The 18,946-nt window shown below is 57.0% G+C and overlaps 1 protein-coding gene across 3 annotated transcripts; it reads left to right on the forward strand.

Moving 5' to 3' along the window:
* The first annotated feature begins 4,501 nt into the window (after positions 1-4,501).
* SIK1 (salt inducible kinase 1) lies at positions 4,502-17,477 on the forward strand. 3 transcript variants are annotated; one of them, XM_077995534.1, is made up of 14 exons: positions 4,502-4,623; positions 5,439-5,608; positions 6,095-6,211; positions 9,578-9,641; positions 9,816-9,977; positions 10,183-10,307; positions 10,434-10,557; positions 11,108-11,331; positions 11,557-11,703; positions 12,499-12,630; positions 12,746-12,962; positions 13,419-13,747; positions 14,149-14,412; positions 14,836-17,477. In XM_077995534.1, the coding sequence occupies exons 2-14, from the start codon at positions 5,453-5,455 to the stop codon at positions 14,926-14,928; spliced, it is 2,154 nt and encodes a 717-aa protein (XP_077851660.1). In that variant the 5' UTR covers positions 4,502-4,623; positions 5,439-5,452; the 3' UTR covers positions 14,929-17,477. The 3 variants fall into 3 exon arrangements, with proteins under 3 accessions (XP_077851660.1, XP_014988282.3, XP_077851659.1); XM_015132796.3 differs by having other exon boundaries at positions 13,419-13,700; positions 14,181-14,412; XM_077995533.1 differs by having other exon boundaries at positions 12,505-12,630; positions 13,419-13,700; positions 14,181-14,412.
* Positions 17,478-18,946: the final 1,469 nt, after the last annotated feature.

Genomic DNA, 18,946 nt, shown 5'->3' on the forward strand with positions numbered 1-18,946 from the left:
GTCCACGCCTGGCAAATCCCACGGAGAGGCCCGGAAGCAGTTCCCTCCACGGCCAGCATTCTTTCCTTACTCATCATCTTATGCTGTTACTGTCTCCGTAACTGGAACCGACGGTCCTTGAGAGAAGGTGTCTTGTCCCTCCCACCGTGCCCACAACCTTCACGCGGTGCCTGACACAGAGCAGGGCCTCTCGAGCCTTTGAGGACATCTGGAGGACGACTCTGAACTCACCCTCGCGTTGCACCGTCTCACCTCTCTCTAGGGGCCTGTCCCTTCCCACGGTGACCTTCGAAGCATGTCTGGCTGTCACCATGTCCCGGCACAGTCTGGCCATGCTCACTCATGTCCACCCGCTGACTCATTGCAGCTGGCACGCTTCTTGCAAATGGCAGAAACTCACACATTTTTTGTATGAGTAAATAGTAACCAAAAAAAAAAAAAGATGGTTTACGTGCTCTACACTAGCAGCCAGCACGTCACCTGGAAACACCGAGACGAGAGCCGCCACTCAGACATCTCCATCTCCTGGGATCCGCGCTCCGTGTGGCCCTGGCAGAGTGCCCAGGATAAAGGGCATGGCCAGCACCTGCGGCCTGCTCTGGGCCCCAGTCCTGGTCCCCGCATCTGGACGAGGCTGTAGCATCCCAGAGGCTTCTGCTCTGCCTCTGGGGACCTTTGCTCCATTTGCAGAAGGTCTCCTTCTTCCTGCAGTGAGGCGGGTGGTTACTCCAGAGCTGCCCGCTCAGCATAGGGCGACCCCCTGCCAGGCTGTCCATGGTGCTCTTCCTATGTGAGCCCCCCCACCCCCGGGGGAACCCCTGGCTCTGTTTGGGGCCTGGCAGACTCTCCCTAGGGCTGGCCCCTTCCTGCACTCCCCTCCCCTGCCCTCCGACCTCAGCATATGGCTCAGGGACACAGACACCCAAAGGCCTCCTCTTGGGTCCTCAGCCTTGATCTCGGCCACAGCCCTGCTTAAATATCAGGAAAACGCATTGGCCACATAAATAATTCCTCACTAACGGCAGCGACAGAAATCGGAACCAGCAACCCTAGAGGGCTGGAGGGGGGCCACCTGGCCTGTGAACAGGCCCATTGCTGCTGCTGTGCTGGCCTTCGTGGTTCATTTAAGCGGCCTGCGGAAGGCCTCGCCTGAAAGTGGGTGCTGTCTGAGATGGGGAGGGGCCCTGCGCCCAGTAGGACCCACACAACTGTGGCAGCCACAGAGCCACAAGGAGCCTCAGTGTAGGAGGCGAAGGAGACAACGTCCCGGGGGCAGACGCTGGGACTGGGCAGTCTCTGGTTTGACCTGTTCACCATGGGTTATTGACTTAACCTGTGGACAACTGGGCCATTCTTTGAGGGTGGAGGGGGTTGGGGGCTTTTCTTCTACCTGCCCTTCCCAGGCCAGGGCCGCGGCTTCCTGACCTAGTGCACACGTCTGTCAAGCTCTCCAGATACAATGGGGCAAAATGACCAATGTGGCCCCCCGGGTCCCTGAGAAGGATGCCACTGCAGTGGTTAATCTGATTTTCTGGCACCTAAAGCCACTAGGCTGAAGCCTAAAAAAAAAAACGAAACAAAATTTAAAAAGTACAAAACCACCTGAAGCAAAGCCAGGAGCATAGGGAAGGGCCTTAGGCATCAAAGAGGGGAGGGGAGGGTCGGGAAGAGGAACCTGTCTGACTCCTGGCTGCACCAGGAGATTCCTTCCTCACCGAGGGCGGCGCTGGGGCCAGCTGCGCACCCATCCCTCTGTAAAAATGCTGCCCCACGCTCCACTCTCTGTGTTTATCAATTTATTTTGAGAGTTTTATGACACGCTTGTGGCCCACGCTGCAACTATGAATATTAAACGAACCCATTTCCTGCTGGGGTTTCCAGTCTTAAGGCCTAAAACACAAGATGAACTCCAGAAACATGGCAATCATAAGGCAGGCTGAAGAAACTCCACGTGGAAAGGAAAACTGTTTTCCACAAATCTGTAATAATATGCAAACCATAATAATAAAGTACCATTCCTGCAGACTTTGGGAGCATTCCTTCCATTACGTTCAGTGAGGAGTTTCTCGAATCATTTGCGTGTATCCTTAGACTCACACCATGTGTTTTATTTTTCCTCATAATGTGTTAAAAGCATGGAAGACCAGAAAACAGAAAGCAAATCAAAGCTTCTGAAAGGAAATACAGCTTCCGGGGGTCAAGGACACAAATAACAATGAAAGACAGTGGGTAGCAGAGGCCTGGTTGAAGCACAGACTTAGTTATGAGGGTGCCAGGGGTTCCCCCACTGGGGAGACGGGACTGCAGTTCCAAGCTTGCCTTTTCCTCTGTGCTTCCTGCCTTTCTCTGCAGAGCAAGCTCCTCGCCCGCGGGGCCAGGGAAGGGAAAACAGGATGGCCATGGTTGGCACAGGGCTGTTCGGGGTTTTGGAAGCTCAGGGCTGGGTCGAGGTGAAAGGTCAAGGGCACCTGAGTGTGGGGACCTGTTCTGCGGAGGCAGGTTTGGCTGCAGTTTTTATTTGGTGCTGATGAACTGTTTCCAAACAGCCAGCCAGGTGTTTGCAAATACCTAAGACCTTTTGGAAGACGCTGGCTAGGGTGGGAGGGGTGGGGAAGCCTGGTTCCTGTATGAGGGGGGCAGATATTTTAAGTCACAGGCTGAGGGACTGAATGGTGAGTGTGATCAGGGGCCTGGTTTCTCCCCCACCCCGCCTTTTATCTTTGTTCTTTTTTGAGACAGGGCCTTGTTCTCTTGCTCAGGCTGGAGTGCAGTGGTGCAATGACAGCTCACTGCAGCCTCAATCTCCCAGGCTCAAGCCATCCTCCCACCTCAGGCTCCCAAGTAGCTGGCCCCACAGGCCTGCGCCACCGCACCTGGCTATTTTTTAAATGTTTTATAGAGGCGAGGTCTTGCTATGTTGTCCAAGCCGGTCTCAAACTCCAGAGCTCAAGTGATCCTCCTGCCTCAGCCTCCCAAAGCCCTGGGATTACAGGCGGGAGCCACGGCGTCCAGCCTTGTTTTTGTTTAGCTCTCCTAGGAGATTAACAGGGTGTTGGGGCCTCCAGAAGAAAAAAAGGCAGATGTCAACTGTTCAGCTGAAAGGAACTAAAAACATTCCCCTGTATACTTGGTGTATAAACCTGGGACAAAGGAAAAAGCACTTTGAAGGATTAAGGGAAACTTTGGGACTCTTCATTTCCTTGAAAGCCTTTGAAAACCAAATGACTCCCAAACAACCCCCGTGTGTGTGGGGGGGTGGGGGGGGCGATTGGGAAATCTGTAGTCAGACTGCCGGGGCGAATCAGGAGAAGCTCATCCTAGTTTCTCCGGGCCCTCCTCCCAGGCGTCCGCCCAGGCAGGAAAGCCTCCCGAGAAGGGTTCCAAGTTTTGTGCCAACTTCCCTGAATTCTCGTTCCCCCTTCTGTGAAGTAGTGTTATTTAACACAAGGAAAAGTGACCCTAGGCGCGATCCAGAATCTAACTCCCAACTGTGTCCTCAGGCTTAAAAAATACCTTCGCCCATAGCCTCTGTCTGCCCTGGAGAAAACGTTTTACGTTCGGATGAGGCAGCGGCCGCGGGCAGGGAAGTGGTCCCGCGTCCCCGTCCCCTCCCCAGGCGGCCGGCCTGGCTCTGTCACCGCCCGCAGCGTCCGCTCGGGCCCGCGCGGGCCCAGGGTCCCAGCCCCATATGCTGCGGGAGCAGCCCCGGGGCGCGCAGACGCCAGCGCCGCTGAGGGCCGGGGCCGGGACCGGCTGCGCGGCTGGGCTTCCAGAGCGGCCGGCCACGCTTCCTTAGGTTTCAAGTTTCTAACTTGCTGAACATGTGAGATTATAACAGCAAAAGCGGCTGACGTCCCCGAGGGCAAGCGGCCTCTCGGGGCCTAGGGCGTCCTGGGTGTGGCCGGGCGCCTCGCGTGGCCCCGCGCCCTGCAGCGCCCTGGGGCCTCTGCGCCGCCAGCCCCACGCGCGAGCCCGCGAGGTCCCCGGGCCCCCACACGTCCGGAGGCTCCGAGCCGGGACGAACGCGGGTCACGTGGAGGGGCCGGCGACCCCTGCCCGAGAGCCATCCCATCCCGGAGGGAGCGAGCATAAGGCGCCCGCGGGGCCCGGCCCGAATCCCCGCGCGTGGAGGAGCGGGCGCGCCCGCGGCGGTGGGGCCGCCCGCAGTGCCCCCAGCGCCCGGGAGGGGGCGCCCGGCGGAGCACAGGCGGGCGGGCCTCGGGCGGCGGGCGCCCCTGACGTCACCGGCCCGCGGTCGCCAGGGCAACGGCCTCATCCCGCGCGCGTCAGAGCCGCCAGTCTCTTGGCAACCGCCCGATCTCCCGCTCTCCCTCCTCCCGGCGCTCGGCCGCGCGTCGCTCTGGCGTCAAAGCGACGTCAATGGGCGGCCCCCGCCCGGGCGGCGGGGGCGGGGCAGGGGGCGGGGCCTGCGGGGGGCGGGCCGGGGCGGGCCGGGGCGGGGCCGGGCGCCGCGTGCGGCGGAGCGCGGCGGCTTCGGGCTGACATGCGGCGCGGACCCGGAGGCGGCAGCAGCTGCGGCGGCGGCCGGAGCAGTAGGCGCCCGAGCAGCGCGAGCGGCCGAGCGGGCGGCTTCCTGGCCTGGGCGCTCCGGGGGCGGCTGAGGTGAGGCGGCGGCAGCGGCGGCAGCGGCGGGCTCCGGGCGGGCGGAGGTGGCCGCCGTGGGGGCTCCGCGCTGTCGCCGGGCCGGGGCTCGGGGTTGCGGCCACCGCGCAGGGTCCCCGGCCGTGCGCGCGCGGGGGGTCGCGGGCGGTGTTGGCGGCCCCGCTGCCCTCGGGCTCCCCTTTGTTACGGGGGCCGGAGTAGGAGTGGGTCCGCGGGGTTCGGGGGCTGGGGAGCCGGGGGTAGGGTTGGAGCCGACCGCGGGCGGAGGGACCGGGTGTGGGGGGCGGGTCCGCGAACCCCGAGGTGCCTGGGAGGTCGGGGGTGGGGACGGGACGGATCGCGGGCGGCGGGGGCCGGGTGTGGGAGCGGGGCTAGGGGCGGTCCTGGGATCCGGATCGAGCCGACCTCGGGCGGCAGGGCCGGGTGTGGGAGCGGGTCCGCGCCCAGAGGTGCTAAGGGGTCGGGGGTGGGGACGGAACCGACAGCGGGCGGTGGGAGGCGAGTGTGGAAGCAGGGCTCAGGGGGTCCCGGGATCGGGACGGAACCGAACTCGGGCGGCGGGGGCGGGTTTGGGAGCGGGTCCGCGCGCCCCGCGGGGCTCAGAGGGTCGCGGGTCCGGGTGGAGCGGACCGCGGGAGGCGGGGGCGGTTCCACACTTCCCAAGGGGCGGGAGGGGTCCGTGGATAGAGTGAGGGCGACAGGCGTGGGAGCAGGTCCCCGCGTCCCGTAGGGACTGGGGGCTCCGCGGGCACGGGTGGAGCCGACCGCGAGCGGCGGGGGCGCTGGTGGGCTCTGAGCTCTGTGCGGCCCCGCAGGTGCGCGCGGAGCCATGGTTATCATGTCGGAGTTCAGCGCGGACCCGGCGGGCCAGGGTCAGGGCCTGCAGAAACCCCTCCGGGTGGGTTTTTACGACATTGAGCGGACCCTGGGCAAAGGCAACTTCGCGGTGGTGAAGCTGGCGCGGCATCGAGTCACCAAAACGCAGGTGCGTGGGGGGAGCGGGACCCAGCCGGCGGGGCCTTCCCACTGGGGCTGGGGCGACCGACCCTTGGCGGGTGGACCCCATGTGGATTCAGTGCTGCAGGCTTGATTGTCGTGGTGGGTGAACAGTAATCGTTTTTAGTTCGGTAAAGAAAAAAAATGCTTTATGTTGCTGCATAATTTGCACATATATTGGGAGAAAGCAGAGAGGATAATGGCAAAAAAAGGACCAACCTGAGAGGGCAGTGGTTCATGGACTCAGAGCTAAGCCCTGTAAACTGAGCCTGCAAATACTTAATGCACTTACTTAACTCGGATTATTTTAAATAACATTAGTGGTTACTTTGGTTATGTTTTCCCAACTTCTTGTGATCCTTTGTAGACAAAGTGTTGAGAAATTAACTTGCAAAAGATGAAATGTGTAAATTAGGTTGAGGGTTTTTTAAAACAAAACAAAACAAAATATCCTTTTTCTTTCTAAAATCCGTAGGTTGCAATAAAAATAATTGATAAAACACGATTAGATTCAAGCAATTTGGAGAAAATCTATCGTGAGGTTCAGCTGATGAAGCTTCTGAACCATCCACATATCATAAAGCTCTACCAGGTAAGGGGTCAGCTTGCCTTTCTCTGCTAATCCTGGCAAATGTGTTGTATTTTATTTCCAACAACGGAAGTCTGCAATTTCTGAAGGTGGCTTCCCTTTTGGGGGGTGTGTGGAAGTTGGGCATTTGGTTATATAAGGTAAATAGACTGATTTTTATGGGCTGTGCAGATATATTTGCAATTATTGCTTTTGGATCATAATTGAGATTTGCTTCATTGGAATTTTATTTAGTATCCTAACCTGATCCAGTTTTAAATGTGTATAGATCTGTTGTAAATTTGCTTTACTATGAAAACAGACAAATGCATCTGTAGGTATTGCCACAGGTCACACATTTAGTATAAAAGGACAAATTTGAGTGAAACTGGAAACTTCTACCTTTGCAGATAATTATTAAACTTTAAAGCCAGCTGCTCTTACCGGTTTTCATTAGTTTATTTTTGCAAGGACAGTAGAGAGCATTTGTTTTCCCTATTTAAACTCTTCCATGAAAAACGGAGAGATGAAAATACTTTTCCATAGTAAGAGTAAGGAGCTTGTCATTTAATCCACGCTAGGAACGTGCCTTGCCCTATCTGTTGGTTTATTTTGTGACTTACTTACTTTGTGACTTAATTTTTGATCTCATGTTGAAATTAATAAATTATATCATGAGGAAATAAGTACTAATCTAATTAGAACAGCAAAGCAATCATTTACACCTCCCTAATGATAAATGGCCACTTTTGCAGGGGTGAAATCAAGTCTTCTTGCAGAAGAAGTTCTTTGCAGGTGCTATTTCATCCATTTGTGTTGGGTTGAAGTTCCTCTTAATGATTCGTATGAAATGGAATGTGAGACGACTCTGGGATGCTGTGTGTGTTTGTGCAATTGGGACGGCTCGGTGTACAGTGTGGTAGGAGAGAGAATTATGATTTGAAATTATCCTCCAAAAGCCTCTGCACTAGATTAAAATAAAAGTAGCGGTATTGGCGGAGCTTGTGTTCACTGTGACAACAGTTTGCTCAGCGTCTTTAAGCACAGAATTCATGCCGTGTTCACCTGGTTTGTGTTTTGTTTCTGTTGTCATTTTTAAGTTGTGTGCTCCATGGTACTGGTGTACTGCCTGTGCAGCGTGCCCAGCCCATTTCCTCAGGAGTGGGCTGAGCTGGTTTTGTTCCTGACTTTGCTCAAGGCCTGAACCCTAATGGAAGTACCTTCCTTTTCTTCCTGTTCTTCTCCTTTCCCATTGTGTGGAATTAGCTCGTTAAAGAAACAAATTGCCGTGTGATTGGTGCTGGAGGTCTTTTCTGGAGGTGCATTTTCTTACTGCTGCTGTATGTGATTCTTAACTGTTTGGAGATGATAGAATTTAGTGGTGTAGCAATGACGTTTATTCCTCTGGTTTTGACGCTAGTGTCTAATTTTCTTTTCTTTTCTTTCCTCCTGTCTTTTTTTTTTTTTTTTTTTGAGACGGAGTCTGGCTCTGTCACCCAGGCTGGAGAGCAGTGGCGCAATCTCGGCTGACTGCCAACTGCCACCGCCTGGGTTCAAGTGATTCTCCTGCCTCAGCCTCCCAAGTAGCTGGGACTACAGGCGCCCGCCACCACACCCAGCTAATTTTTTGTATTTTTAGTAGAGATGGGGTTTCACCATTTTAGCCAGGATGGTCTGGATCTCCTGATCTTGTGATCTTGGCCCACCTTGGCCTCCCAAAGTGCTGGGATTACAGGCGTGAGCCACCGTGCCCAGCCGCTAGTGTCTAATTTTCATTACGCGGGCCGGAGCCCCAGAACCCTGCTGAACGTTTTTAGACTTTCAAAAAGTTTAAACACTTTGACTTTTAATTCTTTTCCTCCTCCTCCGTTTCTTCAGTTGGGGACAGGGTAAGCAGTGGTCTTAGAGTTATTCCACCACACACGGGGGCGGGGCAGTTAAAATTCTTGCCAAACTGCTAGAATTTATAGAACACTTTTCTTACTAGATTTACAACTCAAAGCAGCAATCTTTGAAGCATCTTTTTTTTTTTTTTTTTTTTTTTTTTGAGATGGAGTCTCACTGTTGCCCAGGCTGGAGGGCAGTCGTGCAGTCGATCACGGCTCACTGCAACCTCCACCTCCCGGGTTCAAGCGATTGTCCTGCCTCAGCCTCCCAAGTAGCTGAGACTACAGGCACAGGCCACCACGCCTGGCTAATTTTGTATTTTTAGTAGAGGTGGGGTTTCACCATGTTGGCCAGACTGGTCTCGAACTCCTGACCTCAAGTGATCAGCCTGGGTAATCCCAAAGTGCTGGGATTACAAGCGTGAGCCACCGCCTCCAGCACAAAGCATCTTTTTTAGAGGAATAACTGTATATTTTGAACCCAAATAAATCTTTTTTCATAAGAATATACTGTCTCATCCTCTCCAAAATTTTTCAGTACTCACAGACATATGTTATATTTTTAAATCTCTTTTTAAGTAAAATAAAGTTATTGATCAGTGAATGAACTTGGAAGGGCTATATTGGCATGGTTGTTGGGTGGCTACATGCTGAGTGATGGGCTGTGCACTGAGCAGCCCACTGCAGCTGACCTGGCAAAGCTGGGTTCCCACAGCCTCATTCATCCTGTCAATCAAGCGAGTAGGAATGGGGTGTGCGTTCTCTATTACTCAGGTGGCTCTGACCATTGATTGGACTCATCTTTTGCCTGCTAGGCTTCTATAAAGCCCAGCAAACTTCCAGCAGTCTCCTCCTCTGTAGCCTTCAGAGATCTGTCTCTCCTTTTTTGAGATGGAGTCTTGCTCTGTCGCCCAGGTTGGTGCACAGTGGTGCGATCTCGGCTCACTGCAACCTCCGTCTCCCGGGTTCAAACGATCCTCTTGCCTCAGTCTCTTGAGTAGCTGGGATTACAGGCGCCCACCACCTCACCTAGCTAGTTTTTGTATTTTTTGTAGAGATGGGGTCTTGCCATGTTGACCAGGCTGGTCTCGAACTCCCGGGCTCAAGCGATTCTCCTGCCTTGGCCTCCCGAAGCGCTAGGATTACAGGCGTGAGCCACCATGCCCCGGCCTAAGCATTCTCAAATTGTATGTGAGGTGACTTGAATTAAATATGACCACAGAGGAGAATTCTAACATATTTAGACCTTTCGTGAGAGCAAAGGTGTCTCAGGATAGGTAAGTCAGTGAGGAATTCACCTCTGATTTTTTAAAGCTGTCTTTATGAGGAGGAATCTCCTGTGTTTTTTTTTTTAATTGCAGAAATTTTTCTTTTCTTTGCATTTTTAAATGACGAATGCTTTTGTCCTAGAGAAGTTAGAAATCTCCTGGGGTTCTGGTGGATTGTTTGTAGCACTGCCTTGTGCCTTTTTTGTGTGGTTAAATGTCAGGTCTTTCTTTTTTAGGTTATGGAAACAAAGGATATGCTTTACATCGTCACTGAATTTGCTAAAAATGGAGAAATGTTTGGTAAGCCACACTCATTTTTAACATCTGTTGAAAACCAGTGGCACGAACGTGTCTGGATTTGCACGGCCAGTGTTTGGGCCACACATCCTAGGACCTCGTGGTGTTCTTCAGGGCCCTCTGGGTAGTGGGCAGGCTTTGCCCTGGGGGCTGTAGCTTTGTTTTGTGGCTCCTCAGATTATTTGACTTCCAACGGGCACCTGAGTGAGAACGAGGCACGGAAGAAGTTCTGGCAAATACTGTCAGCCGTGGAGTACTGTCACGACCATCACATCGTCCACCGGGACCTCAAGACCGAGAACCTCCTGCTGGATGGCAACATGGACATCAAGCTAGCAGGCACGGAGGGCCCGGGGTGGGAGCAGGGACATCAAGCTGGCAGGCACGGAGGGCCCGGGTGGGATCTGGGACATCAAGCTGGCGGCACGGAGGCCCTGGGGTGGGGGTGCGCCCACAAGCGGCCCCAGCTTCCCGGCATGTGCCTAAACCACAGCCCCTTGCCATTTGCCATTTAACCTCATCTGTCTGTTTCTTTGCATCTCAGATTTTGGATTTGGGAATTTCTACAAGTCAGGAGAGCCTCTGTCCACGTGGTGTGGGAGCCCCCCATATGCCGCCCCGGAAGTCTTTGAGGGGAAGGAGTATGAAGGCCCCCAGCTGGACATCTGGGTAGGAGCCGCGTGCGCGCAGACCCCCTTCCCGAGGCCGCGTTCCCTGAGGGCGCTGTGTTCCCGGGGGCGCTGGGTTCCCAGGGGCACTGCGCTGGCGCTGACGTGGCTCTGTGGTCCTCAACAGAGCCTGGGTGTGGTGCTGTACGTCCTGGTCTGTGGTTCTCTCCCCTTTGACGGGCCTAACCTGCCGACGCTGAGACAGCGGGTGCTGGAGGGCCGCTTCCGCATCCCCTTCTTCATGTCTCAAGGTGGGTCGTGTGGTCTCGCGTGGGTAGGGGCCTGTGTCTCCTGCAGCCCCTTTGCGGCTGGCTTCTGAGTCGTTGTTGAGTCTGGGAATCAGGCCCAGGTTACTGTGGGCTGCAGGAGAAACCCAGCCCATGGATGCCTTCTCAGTGCCCTATTTCTAGGGTGGACAGGTGCCCTTGCTGCACAGGCTGGTGCCTCATGCCTGCTGTCCCCGCCCAGCACCCACGCCCAGGGCGCTGGCATCACCCCTGAGCTCAGTCCACTGGCTGTGGCGCACCCGGCTTTTCTGTGTCATAAAGATGCCTGTCCACGTGGTGCTCAGGCGCGGGGCATGGCAGAAGGGTGGACCTAAGTGGTTCTCTGTGTGGTGGACACAAAGTATGGTGGACCCCAGGGGCTGGATCCCTGGCTGGTGGCACCCCTTGGGTGGCAGGACTGAGCCGATGGCCCGGCCCCTGCTCCTGGCCGCTGGCGTGTCAAACCACGTGGGGCGGTGGGTGGGAGCACAGGTGAGGTCCCGCCGCCCTGGCTCAGCCTCCTGCTTCTCCACAGACTGTGAGAGCCTGATCCGCCGCATGCTGGTGGTGGACCCTGCCAGGCGCATCACCATCGCCCAGATCCGGCAGCACCGGTGGATGCGGGCTGAGCCCTGCTTGCCAGGACCCGCCTGCTCCACCTTCTCTGCGCACAGCTACAGCTCCAACCTGGGCGACTACGACGAGCAGGCGCTGGGTATCATGCAGACGCTGGGCGTCGACCGGCAGAGGACGGTGGAGGTGAGCCCGGCCACACTCGCCCTGGCCTCACCCGCAGGGGCTGGGCGGCTGTCTCGGGAAGCAGGCACTCACCAGCCGAGTTAAAACGGGAGCGCAGGCTAATTTAGGGGCAGGCTTATCCACCCCACTAAAGGATATTCTCAGTCACCCAAGAATAACCTGGGAGCGGGTGGACCCTGGGGCTCCCCGCCGCCCCGTGCTGACCTCTGCTCCTCTCGTTCCCAGTCGCTGCAAAACAGCAGCTATAACCACTTCGCTGCCATTTATTACCTCCTCCTCGAGCGGCTCAAGGAGTATCGGAATGCCCAGTGCGCCCGCCCCGGGCCTGCCAGGCAGCCGCGACCTCGGAGCTCGGACCTCAGCGGTTTGGAGGTGAGGGGGAGGAGTCTCCTGCTGGGCCCCAGGCTCCCTCCCCCGTCAGGCACCCTGTCCCGTCAGGCACCCTCCCCCGTCAGGCTCCCTCCCCCGTCAGGCTCTCTCCCCCGTCAGGCACCCTCCCCCGTCAGGCACCCTCCCCCGTCAGGCACCCTCCCCCGTCAGGCTCCCTCCCCCGTCAGGCACCCTCCCCCGTCAGACACCCTCCCCCGTCAGGCACCCTCCCCCGTCAGGCACCCTCCCCCGTCAGGCACCCTCCCCCCTCAGGCACCCTCCCCCGTCAGGCACCCTCCCCCGTCAGGCACCCTCCCCCCTCAGGCACCCTCCCCCGTCAGGCACCCTCCCCCGTCAGGCACCCTGTCCCGTCAGGCACCCTCCCCCGTCAGGCACCCTCCCCCGTCAGGCACCCTCCCCCGTCAGGCACCCTCCCCCATCAGGCACATCCCCCGTCAGGCACCCTGTCCCGTCAGGCACCCGCTTGGAGGGCGGTTCCTTGCATGGGCACTGGGTCCCAGGCCATGTGGGGAAGGGGGCGCCAGCTGCCGGGGGCTGGACCCTGCCCAGAGGCCACTTGTCCCTGACTCATCCCGGGGCCGGCCTGTCACGCCGCCTCCTGGCAGTGCAGCAGCAGCAAACGGTCCTGAGCCCAGCCTGGCCAGCCAGTGTCCCTGTCAGCTGTCACACCCACCAGCAGGCAGCTCGCACTCCAGACAGAAGCCAGCTTATCTCTTCTCTCGCTGGCGCTGGTGGTCCTGGAGCCGCTCCCCTGATGGCCTCTTTCCCGTCTGCCAGCTCCAGGTGCCTCAGGAAGGCCTTTCCACTGACCCTTTCCGCCCCGCCCTGCTGTGCCCGCAGCCGCAGACCTTGGTGCAGTCTGTCCTGCAGGCCGAGCTGGACTGTGAGCTCCAGAGCTCGCTGCAGTGGGTGAGTGCCCACAGCGGGTGTGGAGAGGGCTCGCTTCAGCCTAGCCCTGGTGCCCCCAGTGCGCCCGGGTCACCCGGAGCCCATCAAGTCACTGGCTTGTGTCTCTCCAACCCAGCCCTTGTTCTTCCCGGTGGATGCCAGCTGCAGCGGCGTGTTCCGGCCCCGGCCCGTGTCCCCCAGCAGCCTGCTGGACACAGCCATCAGTGAGGAGGCCAGGCAGGGGCCAGGCCTAGAGGAGGAGCAGGACGTGCAGGAGTCCCTGCCCAGCAGCACGGGCCGGAGGCACACCCTGGCCGAGGTCTCCACCCGCCTCTCCCCACTCACCGCTCCATGTAAGTGTCCCCGGAGGCCCAGGAGGACACCGGTGGATAGGCTTACAGTCGATGTGAGGGTGGGCTAATTTAGAATGAATGTTTTGCCCGGCAGCCTCTTAGGTTGGACTTCTCAGGATTTGCCATTTGTTTTAATCCCTGGGACCACACAGTTGATGCTTAGAGCCTGCCCTGCATGTGGTCGTTCTGGTGGAGGATACAGCGTGGGGTTTAGCCTCCAGCAGGGTCCTCCCCAGGCCGCCCCGGGTACTGGGAGGGCAGCCCCTTGGCCTGAGGTCCAACTGTAGCTGCACCGTGATGGTGGCCTGCCTTTGGGGCTCCCTGGGCTCTGGTGGCCTCGAGCCCTCTTCCCACCAGGTTGAGGGCAGGGATGGGGAGGCCGGCACTGCCATGTGTGCACGGCAGGGGCGGGGAAGCCCGTACTGCAGCGTCAAAAGTGCCGTCCTCCTCCCACAGGTATAGTCGTCTCCCCCTCCGCCTCGGCAAGTCCTGCAGAGGGAACCAGCTCCGACAGTTGTCTGACCTTCTCTGCAAGCAAAAGCCCTGTGGGGCTCAGTGGCACCCCGGCCACTCAGGGGCTGTTGGGCGCCTGCTCCCCGGTCAGGCTGGCCTCACCCTTCCTGGGGTCGCAGTCCGCCACCCCGGTGCTGCCGACTCAGGGGGGCTTGGGAGGAGCTGTGCTGCTCCCTGTCAGCTTCCAGGAGGGACGGCGGGCATCAGACACCTCACTGACTCAGGGTGAGCCATGCTCCTCCCACACGCACCTCCACCTTCCCCGGGGAGCCGTGTGTGTCTCTGGCAGCACGTGACTTTGTCCCCCTGTTCTCTACTGGGCCTGGGTGGGACCCTCAGTGCTCTGGGCAGGCTGGGGTGCTCAGTGCTCTGGTGGCTCGGGGGGTTACGGCCTGCTGGGATGGACACATATGTGGGTCCCTGAGCACGCGGCCTCTGTGGCTGGTTCTGAAAGCGCAGGAGACAATTCCGTGTTGGGCAGCACCTCCCGACTTGGAGGAGGCATGGGGTCAGGGAGGGCCTTGGCTGCCAGCTGCCTCCTCGCCACCACGGGGCTTGGGTGCCAGACTCCTGTCCGGCCATGCTTGTGTCACCCGTCTTTTCCTTACCCCCCACCTGAGGCTTGGAGACCCCCTAAGCCAAGGGCTGTGGATGCTGGGCTAGGAGCCGGGAGGCCATTGACCTCCTGATTTGCTCTCCCCGCAGGGCTGAAGGCCTTTCGGCAGCAGCTGAGGAAGACCACGCGGACCAAAGGGTTTCTGGGACTGAACAAAATCAAGGGGCTGGCTCGCCAGATGTGCCAGGCCCCTGCCAGCCGGGCCAGCAGGGGCGGCCTGAGCCCCTTCCACGCCCCTGCACAGAGCCCAGGCCTGCACGGCGTTGCAGCTGGCAGCCGGGAGGGCCGGAGCCTGCTGGAGGAGGTGCTAGAACAGCAGAGGTAGGGCCTGCCCCCACCCTGGGACCCCGGGTGGACACATGGCAGGTTGTCTCCTCCAGGAACCTCATCTGCTAAGCGGTCCCCTCCTCTGTGTAGCCCGGTGCGCACCCCCGCCCCCAGCCAGGGAGGTGTGTGGGGCACAGGTCCTCGGTGCTGAACTATGGGGGTGCAGCAGCGGGTGTGTCTTTTAAAGTCCCTGGGTGGGTGAAGGTGGCGAGGAGTGAGAACGCCTGTGGCCACGTCTCTGATCTGCTGAGAAGCCAGGTGGAGAAAGAAAGGTGGGGAGCGGTCAGGGATCAGCCATGCACCCGCCCTCAGCAGCTGCAGCCGGCAGCTCCACGGGTGGGCCCTGCCACACGGGCACTTGGAAACCCGAGAACCCTGCGAGCCAGCACAGTGACCGCCCGTCCTCTGTTCCCACAGGCTGCTCCAGTTACAGCACCATCCGGCCGCTGCGCCCGGCTGCTCACAGGCCGCCCAGCCAGCCCCCGCCCAGTTTGTGATCGCCCCCTGTGATGGCCCCGGGGCTGCCCCGCTCCCCAGCACCCTCCTCATGTCGGGGCTCCCGCTGCTGCAGCCCCCACTCCTGCAGACCGGCGTCTCCCCAGTGGCCTCGGCGGCGCAGCTCCTGGACACACACCTGCACATTGGTGCCGGCCCCACCACCCTCCCCGCTGCGCCCCCACCACGCCTGGCAAGGCTGGCCCCAGGTTGTGAGCCCCTGGGGCTGCTGCAGGGGGACTGTGAGATGGAGGACCTGACGCCCTGCCCCCTGGGGACCTTTGTCCTGGTGCAGTGAGGGCAGCCCTGCGTCCTGGCGCGGACACTGACTCTTACAAGCAATAACTTCAGAGTAGGTGAAGATGTCTGGACTCAAAGCCAAGAACTTTCTAGAAGCGAAATAAGCAATACGTTAGGTGTTTTGGCTTTTTAGTTTATTTTTGTTTTATTTTTTTCTTGCACTGAGTGACCTCAACTTTGAGTAGGGACTGGAAACTTTAGGAAGAAAGATAATTGAGGGGCGTGTCTTGGGGGCTGGGGCAGGAGGGGAGCTGGGTGGAGGGAACACATCTGCAGTGCCGTGGTGTGAGGATCTCGGCCCCTCTCTCTGGGTTCCTTGTGGTTGAGATGATTACCTCGGATGTCCACGGAAACGAGCGGGCGCATCGTTGTCCGCTTGTGTGTGTGTGTGTGTGTCTGCGCGCGCGCACGCGTGCATTGATTACTATCCATTTCTTTAGTTAACACTCTCCACTTCCTGATTTATGCTTTAATGAAAACTGTGAACTTTCCGCTTCATGTATTGGTTTTAAAGCAGCTCTAAGTGGTCAGCCCAGGCGAGGATCACCTACAGGTTCTAGGAATTCTCTCCGCTGAAATCAAAACCTGGAAGACACGTTGTTCTCATTTTAGATGAGAAGTTTTATAAACTACTCAAGAGTTAGTTTTCCAGGACTCTTTGGAGGAACCGCAGGAAGAACCTCAAAGAGGGCAGATGTGACTTCAAAGTGCGGGGGACTCTGTCCTGAGGGGCCCTTGGCCCTGAGCCCCCAGGCACCCTTGCAGAAGCCCAGAAGCTTCTTCCTGCTGCACCTCCCGTTTCCGCTGCTGATGACGTTGATGCATTTCATGATGGGGTCCAACAAGAGCACCTGACTTGGGTGAAGTTGTGCAATATTGGAGGCTGACTGCAGGGCTGGGCAGCTGGGAGACGGGTTCATGGCTCATGGCTCAGGGCCATGCCTGCCTGGGCCGGGACCCCCCGACCTCCCTGACTGCCCCTACCTGGGCTCTTCTTTGGCTTTTGTTCAAGGAAGGTAAAGTGAGAGGTTTAGGTCAGTGTTTTCAAGTTTTTGTTTCTTTTTTTAAAGCAAATCCTGTACATGTATCTACACGGGAGACAGGTAAACACTACTTATTTGTTATATTTTGTACTACACGTTTGTGTTCCAGGTTTAAGCTTTCCTCAGTCGTGTTGTTAAGAAGCGTCCCTGTCAGCACAGTTGTGCGTTGAGGAAGGAGCCCCAGGGCCTTCCCTCCCTCAGCACTGGGGTGGAGGCCGCAGGAAGGGGCAGCCCTTACCTGGCAGGTCCGGGCGCACCTCTGGCAGGTGGACTCCGTGGGGCTCCACCAGCCAGAAGCCTCTGGAAGGCAACAAAGGCAGTGCTGCTCCCACTTGCCCTGAGTCCAGTCCCCGCCCTCAAACCCAGCCCAGGTGCCTTCAGCTACTTCGGCTTCTCACACCCTGCAGTGTTAAACAGAGGCATTGAGAAAGGGGAAAGGCGGGTACTTTTAAAAGCCAAAGATTGACCCAGTTACTTGAGGGTAGGGAGGTGGGCCCAGTGCAGGAGGCTGCATCCCTGCGCTGCCGGCGCCCACCGGGGGCTGCGCCTGTGCCGTGCCGCAGGGAAGCTGGCTGCCCCTGTTCCTGCTGCTGCTGCTGCTGCTCTGTGGCTGTTTCAAAGACTGGACGAGAGGCTGTCTGGAGGGCAGACCTGGTGCCTTGCCGCAGAGAAAACACCAAAGTCTCCTGTTCGCTCATAAAGAAGTCTTTGGGATGGGAGAGCATCCAGACCATCTTGGGGCAGCCAGGCCCTTGCCTTCATTTTTACAGAGGTAGCACAATTGATTCCAACACAAAACCCCTTCCCCTTTTTAAAATGACTTCTGTTCTAATGCCACAGATCAAAGGCCTCAGAAACCATTGTGCATTTCCCCTTTGAAGCAATGACGAGCACTTTACTTTCACAGTGGTTTTTGTTTTTTCTTATTGCTGTAGAACCTCTTTTGGAGGATGTTAAAGGCGTGTTTTTCTTGTTTTTTTAAGAGTGTGCTATGTGTTTTGTAGATTTCTTGACAGTGCTGTAATACAGACGGCGAGGCAATGGCCTATTTAAAGACACTACGTGATCTGATCGAGATGTACATAGTTTGTTTTTTGTTTTTTTTTTTACCATAACTGAATTATTTTCTCTCTTATATTAACATGAGAAATGTATGCCAAATGATTAGTTGATGTATGTTTTTTAATTTAATATTTAAATAAAATATTTGGAAGGAAAAAACCTTGACTTTTCCCCTTCCTCTCTCATCTCTCTGGGAGCTCTTTCCTTCTGAGCAGCTTCCCTGAGAGGCCACATCCTCCAGGCTTGTGGAAGTTTCAAATCTTAAAGAGGAGGGCGCGGTGCCAACTCCTGCATTCCAGCTCACCGCAGGGAACTAACGGCCTTCCGCCTGAAGAGGACCCCTCCCCTGCGGCAGCCACAGGTGGCCCCGTGGTCTGCCCCCTCCTCAGGACTCTTCCCCAGTGGCCGGGCTCAGTCATTGAAAGTCTCAGCGCCGCCTGGGGCTGCCGGCACCATCCATCCTTAACCCGTCCTCCGCCAGGTTCTCTGAGCCGGTTATAAATTAAGCAGTTGCAAGAATCTCACAGCCAAACCATTTCCTGGTCTCTAAAAGACTTCCTCACCTTCTAGCGATAGGGCGCGCATTGCTGCTTGTAAGAACAAATGATTTGTTCATGTTGGCACCTGGTGGATATTTTGGTTAAAAACAGCTCTTCAACCTCTCCGCTCCCATTAAGGTGTCATTACCAAAGTGGACCCCCTTGTGCACTGTTGGTGGGAGGGTCAATGGCACAGCCTTTGTGGAAAGCAGTGTACCCGCTCCTCAAAAGATTCGAACCACCACATGATCCGGCCGCTCCTCCTAATGGTACGTACCCCGAAGAACTGAAGGCAAGGTCGGGAGAGGTTTGTACACCCACGTTCACAGCAGCACGACAGCCATACTAGGAGGCAGCCCGAGGGGCCGTCAGCTGACGAAGGGATCAAGAAGATGTCCGTGCCGGCAGTGGAACAGGCCTCAGCCTTACAAAAGGCAAGCCCAGCACGGCCTACAGCGAGGATGGACCCTGAGGACGCTGTGCTCAGTGGAACAAGCCAGTCGTAAAAGAACACACACGCGAGGTCCCTAGAGGGGTCAGATTCACAGAGACACAAGGTGGAGTGGGGGATGCTGGGGGCTGGGGGAGGGGCTGCTGAGCCAGAGATGAATGGGTAGGAATTGCAGTTTAAGAGGATGAAAAGTTCTGGAGTTGGGCAGTGGTGATGGGTGCATAATAGTATGAACGTTCTTAATGCCACTCAACTGTGTACCCAAAAATGGTTAAAATGATAAGTTTTATGTTATGCGTATTTTACTACTTTTTTTTTTTTTTGAGCCTTGCTTTGTCACCCAGGCTGGAGTGCAGTGGCATGATCTTGTCTCACGGCAACCTCCATCTCCCGGGTTCAAGCGATTCTCCTGCCTCAGCCTCCTGAGTAGCTGAGATTAGAGGCTCCCACCACCATGCCAGGCTAATTTTTGTATTTTTAGTAGAGATGGGGTTCCACCATGTTGACCAGGCTGGTCTCAAAACTCCTGACCTCAAGTGATCTGCCCATCTCAGCCTCCCAAAGTGAGGAGATTACAAGCGTGAGCCATTGTACCCGGCCCACCATTTTTTAAAGAAGAAAACAAAGTTTTCTCTCAA

Source organism: Macaca mulatta, chromosome 3 (assembly GCF_049350105.2).
Source record: "Macaca mulatta isolate MMU2019108-1 chromosome 3, T2T-MMU8v2.0, whole genome shotgun sequence".
NCBI lineage: Eukaryota > Metazoa > Chordata > Mammalia > Primates > Cercopithecidae > Macaca > Macaca mulatta.